This window comes from Nesoenas mayeri (genome assembly GCF_963082525.1).
Source record: "Nesoenas mayeri genome assembly, chromosome: 2".
NCBI classification, from domain to species: Eukaryota; Metazoa; Chordata; class Aves; order Columbiformes; family Columbidae; genus Nesoenas; species Nesoenas mayeri.
Genome location: NC_137543.1, coordinates 78,539,635 through 78,552,679, shown reverse-complemented (window position 1 = coordinate 78,552,679; position 13,045 = coordinate 78,539,635). Strand labels below are relative to the sequence as shown.

Genomic DNA, 13,045 nt, shown 5'->3' with positions numbered 1-13,045 from the left:
AAAAGGACTCACAAACTAACCTTTTTGTCACAGAGGCACCCTGTAGATTAATTTAAGGGACAACAGGGTCCAAAACAACTTTTATTAGACCGGTGAGGAACAGGGTTTTAGCACTCCAAAACTGACTTAAATAAAGGTTCGGATATCAGCTGAGGAAAATTATTTAAGGGGCAGCAACTAATACAACAGGCGGTCCACAGTGTGCATGCACATGACTTCACTCAAAACAATGCTGGAGCCGTCCTCGAGTCCCGGAGAAGTACACACTTGCCTAAACACGCTGCGGGATTATTTTTAAAGAGATACACGTACTCGTAGTGAGTACGGAAAGTGTACACTCGTGATTCCACGAGGGTAGATTTATAATACACTCGCAATCCTGCGAGGGTTAATTTACTTACATGTGCAAATGTGCATGGAATATTACATGTGCTTACGTGGAAGCACAGGAGGAAGGTACGCTCGTGATTATGTGAGGAAGTAACTTAAAGTACGCGTGCAAATGTGCACGGAAAGTTACACGTGCATATGTACATGGAAGGAAAATACACCCGCGATTCTGCGAGGGTAAATTTTATACGTGCTCATATGGAGCACGGAAAGTTATACGTGCATATGTGCACAGAAAGTATAAATATACTCGCAATTCTGCGAGAAGTTTTATTCACAGCCGTGGCGGCGAGGCAAGTGGAGTCTCCATCCCGGGGAGGGGGGCTCTTGGCGGCAGCGGCTAAGCTCGTGCTCCGAGAGACCCACACAAAAATGGGCGGAGTCTCGATGAGAGTCCCCTTTTTGTTATCTGATCAGACCTGACTGTAGGCATTGTAGAAGCTCCTCTGCACCCTCCACACTGGCTGTGGGTGCCCAGCGGCTCCCTGGTGCCTTGGCACTCCCTAATGGCCCCTGCCAGGGTGGTCTGGGGCCAAACAAAAGAAGCTGTTAGCCTCAAGTAGCAGAGAAAGAGAGGAGATGTGCCCACTCCTCCATGCTGAAGGAGGGAGGGGGAGAGAGGGGGCAGAGAGAGGGAGTGAGGGAAGGGTTGCATTCTGCCACACTTTTATTAGGCGAAACTATGAAGAAATTGAATCTCATGCTTTAAGTAATCATTTCCTAATAAAAAGCGGTCTTAATAGCATGTTCTTTGTAGCCCTTCTCTTGGTGATCTTCGAAGCCAGATATAGAAAATGTCAACCCTTTTAACAGCAAACCATTATCACTTGCTTGTAAGTAGGATGTAATGTCAGCCCATGCTGAAGCAGTGTTGGAAATCTGAAGAGCTTTAGGCACAGTAATTATCTTATGTAAAACAAAATCTATCGAAAGTTCAGATCTAGGAATCTCATGGTGCCTTTTTAGTGCTATGACAGTGTTTGGAAATTTTGTTAGCTTATTTTGACATATTTTTCTCATATTGCTAAAACTGGAAATCTGGAGAAACCAGAAATGGTAGGCCATCTTCTTTGTCTTGAAAGTAAATCAAAGTTCTGTTGAGTGGAGATCTTTAGTGTGTTTTCAGAGCTATAATGACTGAGTACAATGAAAACAGCTAGGTTAGGACAGAATCCAGTTCAAGAGGAATATTTTTATTAATGAAGGGAGGTGGGAGTTGTTGGGAAAAAAATAAGGATGAAGAAATATTTGTTATCTTTTTCTATGTTTATATCTTGCGGTGGGTTGGCCCCAGATGGCAGATACACCAACATCCAGACACTTGCTCACTTTCTCCCAGTGGGTGGAGGGAGAGATCTGGAATTGGAAAAGAGAGGAAAAAAGCTCATGGATCTATATCAACACAGTTTAATAAAGAAAGAAAAAGAAACAAGTGATAAAAAAGCAATCGCTCACCACCAACAGACTGATGCTCAGGCAGTTTCTGAGCAATGGAGACTCTGGAGAAACTTCCCACAGTTTTATTTGTGAACATTATGTTATCACTGCAGGGGAGCTGGACTAGATGACCTTTAAAGATTCCTTTCCAACTCAAACTATTCTATGGAGGAGTATCTCTTTGGTCAGTCAGAGCCAGCTGTCCCAGCTGTGTTCCCTCCCAAAGTCTTGCGCACCCCCAGCCTACTTGCTGATGAGGTGGTGTAAGAAACAGAAAGCCTTGATGCTGTGCTAGCACAGTTCAGCAATAGCCAAAACACTGGTGTGTTTTCAATGCTATTTTGATCACAAACCTAAAACATGGCACCATATAGGCTACTATGAAGAAAATTAAATCCACCCCAACCAGAGCCAGTGCCTATGTACAACTGTTATCAGAGGTTCTTTTGAGTACATGTCAAGTCTGCTTGTGACCATACTCCTTTATCGATAGGGCAATATCTAGTCTACAAGATTATTATAGAATCCATCAGTGTCAGAGATTACTAAGAAAAGGTAAATCTCCACTGACAGTGTTAGAGTGAAGGAACAGCTAACATGACCATCTTGTTTTACGTAAAGAAAGAAATAATTTCAGATATGTTATGTCAGTGCATCAGTAGATTTTGGATATATTACTGTATATATATATATATATATGGACACTGAAAACAAGTCAGAAGGCTATATTCTATACTGGAAAGAAAGGCATCTTGACTGGTTTGGTGTCAACTGCAAGAGCTGTTAAAATGTAAACTATAACAGAATTTTATTGTGTATCCAGGAAAATGGTGCGTCTGATGTCTTTGTTATGCTTTGCAAACTACATTGCTTTGGCAGTGGCAGCTCATGGCAATGAGGAGTCAGTGGCAGCATATACTTCATGGTTGCTGTTGATTAATTCATCTTGTGCTGCCTTCTGTTCTTGGCTTCCTTGCACAGCGAGACAAGTTGAACTGACATAGGCTTCAATATGCAAGTAATATAGCAAGTGGTAGTGCCAGTTCCATGATTTTTAACTGAACATGTGACAGTAATCATAGAAGCTAGGTTTTATCAGTGAAAGTTTTTTGAGATTTTTTTGTGGAACATAATTTTTAAAACATAAATTACACTTGAATTAAAATATAATTATTTTGAGAGCTTCACTTTTATAACATGATCTTTTTTTTTTTTTTTAACAGTCAAAAATATATAGTGTCTTTTGAATCCTTAGGAAATAGTTCTAGTTTTCTCTGCTGGCTAAAGACTTTCTTGTTCACTTCCAGCTGAGTCACTTTCGCAAGCAACAGCACTACCATTATAGTAAGATAACTTCTTTAAGCTTGGAAGTAGTAAAAAGTAATAAACAAGAATATAATATTTGATTGTAAACCATCACATCTTTTCTTGGAATGAGACTGTTAAGAAGTTACTCAAAGGTCTGTCTGTAAACTGAGAAATGTTTAACAAAATGTTTTACTGAAAAAATGTGAGCATTTAGAAACATGAGTCATCATCATCATAAAAAGGCAACTGTTCTGAGAGGCAAGTGAAAGTGCTGTGTGGCTATTAAAGACATTTGTAGGAAGTACGTTTCTAAAATTCTTGACTTTTCCTTAAAATGACGTTTCAACCCCAAGAAAAGCTAAAAAGAAAAAGAGAAAAAAGAGATGGTCTATCTTTTATTTATCTCTTGTGCACTAAACCAGCACTAATTTGGTTGTCTTTGATTTTCTTTCACTATCTATAGGTGGAGGAAGCTGGACTTGTTTGTCATCCTCCTTGGAAACTGAAAGTTATCCAACTTTTTGAAACCCAGAGGGTAAGGCATGGACTAATGACACTAGGACCTAGTGGTGCAGGAAAAACTGCTTGCATCCATACTTTAATGAAAGCCATGACAGGTATGTGAGCATTTGTATTATGAACTGCTTTTAAATTGCTATATTGTAAACTTCAAACCATGTTGCTTCACAGAAAGCCTCAACTACTTAACTGTGAGAAAATATCACTGGAAGAATCAGTTTCTGAGTTGTAATATTAATTATTATAGTAATACCCTTTAAGAGCTTGAAAATATCTGACATTCAAAGTCATATAATACATATTACCTTACTTATATCAGAAGTTCTTATTCTAGAAACAATGAGAAAGAAAGAAAGAGGTGCACTGTCTCGGTAGGCAGCTAAAACAAGTGATTAAAACATCTCCCAAGTTTGGCTGAGGTAATGCTGAAATCTTCCCCTAATCACAGAATCATAGAATAGTTTGAGTCAGAAGGGACCTTCAAAGCTCATCTAGTCCAACCCCCTGCAATGAGCAGGGACATCTTCAACTAGATCAGGTTGCTCAGATCCCTGTCCAGCCTGGCCTGGAATGTCTCCAGGGATGGGGCATCTACCACCTCTTTGGGCAACCTAGGCCAGTGTTTTATCACCCACATTGTAAAAAATGTCTTCCTCATGTCCAGCCTGAAACTCCCCTCCACTAGTTTAAAACCATTACCCCTTGTCTTATTGTAACACTCCCTGATAAAAAGTCTGTCCCGATTTTTCTTTTAAGTACTGGAAGGCTGCAACGATGTCTCCCTGGAGCCTTCTCTTCTCCAGGCTGAACAACCCCAACTCTCCCAGCCTGAATCACAAGTATTTAGTACTTTTTGAATACAATTCAAGTGACAGGGTCTTTATCTGCAGTATAAAATACCTACTTCTGTAATTTGTTTCTGCTAGGATATAGTTCCCGTTTTAGGCAATGACAGAGTCTTCAAGTGTATTCATTTGATGTCCTGGCTGGAGACTTGAGGAGTGTATGTTTTTGTTCTCTGTATTTCTGACATAATTATTAGGTGAAGAACTTATGTTTGATCTTATTAAACTAAAAGCTCATAGCTAGGGGAGAAAAAACTTTTCTTTTGAGGTAAGATTGTGTTACCGCATTTCATAGGCTTCAGCAGGCTGCTTATACAATCTTACAGAAATTGATAGTTTCTGTAAAAAGTGGTTCAGCCAGTCTCTCATCCACGCAGTACCTTAGTGTGCTTAAGCAACATTCTAAGCTCTGCATTGCAGTGACTGTTCCATTTAGGATAAAAAGCAGAAAGAACAGATAGTTGCATTATGCTATTTTCCCGTGTTTCTGTAGCACTGAGATGTGAGCCACTACCAAGATAGAGCTGCCATAATACTTTTTTCAAGCTGATCTTTTGGCATAACCTCATGAAATGTAAAAGTACATGATTTGCCAGGCTTCTATCTGACATGATAGTGAACTCTGACTGCAATTAAGATTTTCAGATAAGCCATTTTTTTAGCTCTTTCTTTTTTAGCTCTTTCTATTAATGGCTCCTGTTTAAGTTTTAATATTGGGTTTTCTAAAGGTGTCTGGCATAGGAATTTTTAAGTTGTTAATGAGGAAAATATAAAGATTATATGATCATGGTATGGCTTGATAGAATTTATCTGCCTAAGGGACTTCACCGGGATATGCCAATGTCATATACTTTGTTTATTCCAAGATATATACAAGTGCACAACAGGGGAAAACAAAAAACAATGAATCATGTGGAGCATCTGCCTGGTATTTTGTCATTGAATTTTAAAAATGTACATTCAAATCAAAGGCTTTAAAGCTGTGTTGTTTGATAAGCCTTCAAAATATTAAACTAAACCTTGAATAAATTTCATCTTGCTCCTCTTCTGTTCCTGATGAATCTATGAAATATGAGTTGTACTTTCAAAAGTTTCAGAACTTCTACTTTAAATTTTGATGGCTCCAATTAACAAATATTCATGTATAGCAAGAAATAAGTTTTCCAAGTAATTATACAACTTCCTATAATGCTGAATGCATGTGAAACCATACATTTGGGTGTACTTAATTCAAATTTGTCAAATTTCTCTGACTATTAAAAAGCAATACCAAAACTAAATGATGATCTGCTTTCATAGATTGTGGACAGCCACATCGTGAAATGAGAATGAATCCTAAAGCTATAACTGCTTCACAAATGTTTGGTCGTCTCGATGTGGCAACAAATGATTGGACAGATGGCATATTTTCAACACTCTGGAGAAAAACTTTAAGAGCCAAGAAAGGTATGATGAAAAGCAATTCTCTCTCAAAAAAACCCAAGCTGAATGACACATCTTTAAAAAACATTAGCAGACTTATTTTATACTGGTATACTCTAAAATATTTTGGTGCTGTCAAGATTTCTCCCTGGTCTCCAGCTGCCATACAGCAAGGGTGTGAATCTCCTCTGTGTCATACCTGCTAGACCTGTACATACCATAGTCCATCTCAAATGGCACTAGATAGTTCTGTTTAGACAACCAGTTTCTACCTAAAATAATGTTGGCATATATTCTTAGACTGCTATTTTAAGTAAAAAGAGAGGCCTTGATAGTTTGATACTAGACAGATTCTTCCTTGTTTTCTCTGAATATTAGTATTTGACCTTATCATTAGGCCTTAAAGACTAAAGGAAAAAAACAAGAACAACAATAAAAATACAAGCAAAACAAAAAAAAAACCCCAACCATCAAAATACAAAATCCAAACATTTGTTGCACTGTCAATTTTCAGACAAAAATTCTTAGTCTTTAAGGACACAGATACTTTTAAAACAGAAAATACTTTTGGATTTTATTTTGTTCATTTTGTTTCAAATCTAGAAATGTAGCACCCCTGAGAATGTAGCATAGCATTAACTGTTAATTTTTCTTTTTCCCCTCAACATGAAATATAAATTATCACACTCCCATGACTTCCTCAGATTCACTGTTTGCAACACTTCTGTAATGTCTCTTTATGAAGCAAATTCCAGCCCATCTCATACCTCAGCTGCCTGCACTGTGGCTATGAAAAGCCTCTAAATACTAGACTCTCTGCCTCAGAGGTGAGAAAGTTTCTCATTCAGAAACTGCTTGGTTCATATGTACCAATGCATCAAACTACCTAGGCCTAGATAAGAGGGACTTACTCTGAAGACAGATGAGAGTGTGACCATCTCTGATTGAAGGTCTATCTGGCAATGCACAGCAGGGCTGGCTGCTTCCTAAGGGATGGGGAGCCAGAAGCCAAGGTAGGATCCCTTTCCAGCCAGGGCCTGTTGCTCAGTACCTACATGAGGCGAGCAGGAGAGACCCAGACCTTCCTAGGAAACAGAGGCAGGATTTAGGACACGTTTCTGTTACTAAATGGAAAGAGCTGGAAAAACATCAAAGAGAGCTGCATCAAGTTTCCAAGCAGGAGAACAAACAGTGAGAATCTTCCCCTAATGGAACTCTCTTACTTAAAGGGAGCAGAGCGTGCTATTTGAAAGAGGCGTTTTTTCAAGTTTTCCTTTCATTTGATCTCTCTACCTTTACAAAAACTTTTTTGGGAAAAAATGGTGGGTTTAAATAGATCTACAGTTTCTGTCTTCTTTATGTTGTTTTATGTAAGTTGAAACTGACTGATAGAAAAGGTAGTTGTAGAAAAGGTGAGATTCTAGCTGTGTGCACAAATTCAGAATTAATTTTAAAAATTATTTGCAGAGAGAAGAAAATGGTCCTTGAAAGAAACTGAAACTTCTTTCTGTTATTTTGGATTATAGGTGACCACATCTGGATAGTTCTTGATGGTCCAGTTGATGCTATTTGGATTGAGAACCTTAATTCTGTCCTAGATGATAACAAAACTTTAACACTAGCAAATGGAGATCGGATACCCATGTCACCAAATTGCAAAATAGTCTTTGAACCTCATAATATTGATAATGCTTCTCCAGCAACAGTTTCAAGGAATGGGATGGTATTCATGAGCTCATCAGTTCTCAACTGGAGCCCTATCCTTGAGGTACAAGAGTAAAGTGATTATTTACATATTGAAAGTTTTACTGGTTGCTTTTCAACAGTTCACTGTTGTTGCTTTAGGACCTAATTTTGTGATTTTTGCTATGAAATAGCTTATACACTGTGTAAACTTCTAGGTCAGTATTTAATATAGTAATGTTTCTGGGAGTTTATGCAAGAGTGAATAATGTAATTTTTTCAGGAACGTAGTTGATATATTACATGTGTGAAAACATGGATACTTCACTTTGGGACAAATTTGTAATTCAACTTATTTTATACAATTGAAAAACAATTTGGTTGACAGAATAACAACTACATGGCAGGCCCTAGTACAACTTCAGACCAAGGAAGAAAAAACAGTAAACAGGTTGATTAAGGAATCTGAATATCCTCAAGAAAATATGTGTTATATTGATATTTCTTAAAATTAATTGCATTTTGGATTTAGATCAGAAATATAGTCAATGCAACATCAATGAATGTAATTTTTTAATTTATTTTCTCACCCAGTTAAGTTGTCAACATTCCTCAAACCAAAATGTGTGAAGAATACATATAGTAATATAGTAACTGATACATTCAGAGACTCAAGCATAATATATGTATATATTTTTTTGATGTGGCAAATATCATGGTAAAGATGAAATATAAAAGTTCCCAAGAGGCTACCTGAGGTACCATAGGAATATCTTTCAGCAAAACTTACCGCATTTAGTTGCAGTTTTCTTCTCTTTTAAGAAAACAATGGAGACAACAGCAGTAAGAAATAAGTTGGTTTCTGATTTTTTTAAAAATTTTTTTTTTTTATTTCTTAAACCCTGTATGGTCTTAGAAATTTATTGGTAAAGTTAGGTCCTCAGGAATAACACTTTTTGAAAATTTAAGTTTAAAGAAATATTCATTTATTTTATCTTTATATTTTGCTTGTTTAGTCAGTCTTATTGAGAATATTTTGTCCACATTATTTTGCTTTGATAAAACATAGATTGTCTCATGAGTATGAAAAAATTAAAACTTATTTGTTGCTAGGACACTGATTTCTGTGATCATAGAAAGAATTACTTTATCAGCTTATCCTGAAAACCAAGCTAATATATTTTTGTATCATCGCAAATTAAATTTCTTTTATATGGCCTTTAAACTTTACTTTTAAGCTAAGAATAATTTAGTCTTCCTGTTTAGGAAATTAGAACATCATACAGGCCCTTGTAAGCATATTTATCCCCCTGTTTACAGACTCAAAATAACAAAACTTCATTGGTTACTATGAGCTGACAGACTGAATTTTACTTTACTTCTTTCTAGAAAATATTGCATTAACAAGTTGGTTTTTTTGTGTGTGTTTTTTTTTTTTTTTTAATTTCTAAAATGAATGTTTCACATTCTCATTTACTCATTTCATTTTCCAAATCAAATAGAGTATCTGTGTAAAATAGAACCAATGGTCATGTAGACAGTGTTGCTTAACTAGCCAGATGAAAATACAGTTGGCTTTGTATTAACTTTCAGATATTAGTAGATGTAATTATTACTCTCTCAGATTGCTGTTGTTTTAACTTATAAAGCTTCTCATGCTTGTAAGTCTTATGTAGCCAGACTCCTTGTCCATAAACCCTTGATTTGTCTGGCAATGGAGAAAAAGCTGACATGCCACAGGCCATGGTCTGTGGCACTGCTTAGAACAACTGTCCTTAGTGTAGCAACGGTTCCAGCTCAGACAGAAACCATGAGACAGCACGCTGCTGTTCAAACTCTGAGTGCCAGGCAGTGCAGTGCCATCTCTTTGCAGAGACTGCATTCAAAGCTTTGGCAAACAGAAACTATCAAGATGAGGAAGGCTGTAATGATTTGTGGCAAGAGAAGCGAGGTTTCTTTGCACCTGCAGATCTGAAATGGCAGATCATGAATAATGCCCTGAGAAACATTGAGGAGCAACTAGACCCACTAGAGAAGGCATCAGAACCCAGCTTAACCTTAACTAATTGTGCTGGTTTGACTGAAAAAGAGTTTTCTTCATGCACTAGTAGTGTATTACTATTTTGTTATTTTATTAAACTGAGTTTATCTCAATCCAAGTTTCTCCCTTCCATTTTGATTCTCTCTCCTACTTGGGGGGGTAGGAGGATGAAGTGAGTGAACGGCCCTCGTGGCTGTGTTGCCAGCTTGGGTTAAACCACAACACCAATTAAGAGGAAAAAGGAGTGTGATTGTAATCAGAAACTCTCTCCTGTGCTGGAGGCATCCCTGTGCTGTGACTTGTTGCCTGTGGAGTATTCCTGCTTGTAAAGGACTAAGGGTTGCTGCAGAGGGTTGTTACCATCTTTCTCTAGTAGTGCCTAGAGAGCAGTTTCCCTTTTAGAATGACATTAAATCATATGGAGCTGGTGGTTCAATCATTGCTACTTAGCAACACTTGAGAATCATCACTAATTAATTTGATAGGTTTCTTTGCCAAGTCCAAAATGTGTGCATTCTTATTAGAAAAATAAAAGTTTAATAAGTTTTCTAAAAATTTGGCTGTTTATTAAAGTTTTACCAGTGCAAATACATACAGTCAACAGAAGTGCCTTTTGTATATTATTGCAATGTTATATATTATATATAATGATTTTTTTTTTTTTTAAGCTAATATGGATACTTGGGAAGTGTAAGTGTAAATTATGCATCTAGAACAGTGGCTCCCATGAGATTTCACTTGTGTAGTTCCTTTCTGTACTTATTGTACTGCATAGGGGGGCCTACTAATGTTGGATTCTCACAGCTCTGCCTCCATGAATTGGTTAATTTGCAGACAACAACTTCTTGAATGTTTCTGTTTAAATTGAGCTGTAGATTCAGCTGCAAAGACAGCAAAACCAAACAAAAGCATTTTAGTTTGCCTTATCAGTCATGATTTACCTCCTCATGTTAAAGAGATATGCAGACCAAATTTTGTTGTGTTGAAGTAAGTAAGCAAGCATTGCATGAAGGTAGTTTCATTTAATCCCTGACCTTATGTTTTTAATTTATTTTGGTGGCAGCAACAGTCAAAATGAAAGCAATAACATGTTTGGTGCTTTTTTAAAATTTTTTTTCTTTTCGGATAACACAAAGGAAGTTAAAAATTACATTCACTTCAGCCATGAAACAGCCCTTCTAACCTCCCTTTCTCCCCACACCCTTCCCCCCAGTTTGCTATAAAATTGCAACCTCTAGTTATTAATCACTTGAGCCAATAACATTTATTTGTTCTTTGTTTGATTTGGTTTTACTTCATAAATAAAATATCTTGATGGCTCTTTCTGTACACCTCCCTTTAAATCTGTTTTGTAGTACAATATACTATATATTCCAGCAGATCAGAGTAGATGTTAATCTTGCATTGTTCACTAGAGGATTTCCTTACTTTTGTAGTGCCTAATTCTCAGATGCTGAAAGAAGCATAGTATCTGTTGATATTTCAGAAGAACTTTGAAAAATAATTAGAAACAAATATAAATAGCTCAGGAAGTTGTATATGCTTACATTTCCCATCCTTGCAATTTGCAAACAACTAAAAATAGCAGCTGGGATGCAATATAAGCAATTCCAAATTCAGTGAAATAGTTCTCAAACTTTTCATATTGCTCTTCTGGTCTAATATGCTTCTTAAGCAGCTTTTGCAGAGTGATCCAAGGTTTTATCTATTACTCATCAACTTCCTTGAAAGCAAAAGCATCTTACCAACTTTTCGACTTACCCCATATATTTTCTGAACAGCTGATGAAGTTGTGACCATCTATTTTAAGTCGTTCTGACATCTAATCTTTAGCACTTTGTTTTCTACCTACCTGTTTCTAGAAAGTTTTTCTCATTTATCATTCCCAGATTTTATTTGCTCTGGGCAGTAAAAGGTAGAGTTTCAAAAAATTATGAAGGTGGAAGTATAGAAAATAATAACAGAAGCACAAAATAATTGTTGAGGTTGGAGTGGACCTCTGGAGATTGTGTAGTTGAACACACCTCACTCAAAGCAGAGTAAACTAGAGTGGCTTGCTCAGGACTGTGTCCTGTTGAGTTTTGAGATGGAGACTGTGGAGAAAAATTGAGAGGTCTGCTCCAGTGTTTGACCACTCTCATAACAACAGCAATAAATGTTCCTTCTTATGTTTAAATGGAATTAATTTGATTCCAATTTATGCCAAATTTTAGTTTGAATTTGGGGGAAGAATCTGCAAGTGTTTCTGCTGATGAGTGTATTTTATGTAGGAAATAAATTCATGGGATGTAAATGAGAAGCATTCTGCCACACAGATAAGAGAAAGCTTCAGGTTAACTCAAAGAAGCAGATTACTACTTTGAGCTAAAGGCATCAAAGAACAAATAATGTTCTATGATCTTGAGAAATAGATAGTTTTAATTAGGTTTTGTTTATGCAGCATTATGGATACCGAGAAGCACAATAAAAACCCTACACACACCAGCAGACATCCCTCCTTGAAATTCCGACTTTTTTTTCTGAAACTGCCACATGTTTCTGGGGTACCCTGTATCACTGCTAGATACTAATGTGCAGAATAAATCAAGCTCGTCTTCAATACTTATGGTATTATTTATTTACAAAGTTTTGTATACCTTAAACAGCCATTATAGTTTAAAAATACATTTGATAAGTATTATTTTTTTGCTGTTGAATAAAGTGCTTTTTTTCTTCATTATCCGTGTTTAACATCCAGTAGGAATTATGTGTATTTGTGTAAAGTTTGACCTTGTGCTAGCCAAACCCTGCCCAACCTTTTGAATTACTAGAGTTGAATTTACTGAGACTTGCATTGGGAACTAAATTTATTTTTTCACTGTGCTTTTTAACAGGGATTTTTGAAAAGACGTTCTTTCCAAGAAGCTGACATTCTACGTCAGCTGTATTCTTCGTCATTCCCAGACTTATATCGCTTCAGTGTTCAGTCTCTGCAATGCAAGACTGAAATGCTGGAAGCCTTTGTGATTATGCAGAGCATTAATATGCTGCAGGGCCTCATCCCACCTAAGGTAAGGTAGTGTGGATTTTTTGATATTTGCTTATTCTAATGGAGATGATTTTGACGTCAAGGTTATGTAGAGAGAATATTCTTTGAGTACGCAAATAAATGAAGAGGTATGTTAGTAAGGAATACCGTATTTTTATTCAGAAAATAATAGCTAGGATGTGCCCTCTTTCACATTTGGATTTGATGTTAAGCACTGACATGTAGCATACATTAGGCAGCAGTTTTCTGTCAGTTTTTTTGGTTGTGTTATTATCAGATCATAAACAAGAATTTAAACATATCAAATTCTATAATGGGTGATCAAAAGTGAAATTTATGGAATACTTTTGTACATCTTGTAGTCTACTTCAT

General features: G+C 36.6%; 1 protein-coding gene across 1 annotated transcript in view; it reads left to right on the top strand.

The window, feature by feature from the left end:
• The window catches only part of DNAH5 (dynein axonemal heavy chain 5), a gene marked incomplete at both ends in the record, with an annotated part of 126,683 nt that overhangs the window by 61,519 nt on the left and 52,119 nt on the right, over positions 1-13,045 (top strand). The window contains 4 exons of the mRNA XM_080338591.1: positions 3,599-3,752; positions 5,799-5,945; positions 7,448-7,689; positions 12,519-12,695. Of these exons, the coding sequence (XP_080194717.1) occupies positions 3,599-3,752; positions 5,799-5,945; positions 7,448-7,689; positions 12,519-12,695 (720 nt within the window). The remainder of the gene's footprint in view (positions 1-3,598; positions 3,753-5,798; positions 5,946-7,447; positions 7,690-12,518; positions 12,696-13,045) is intronic.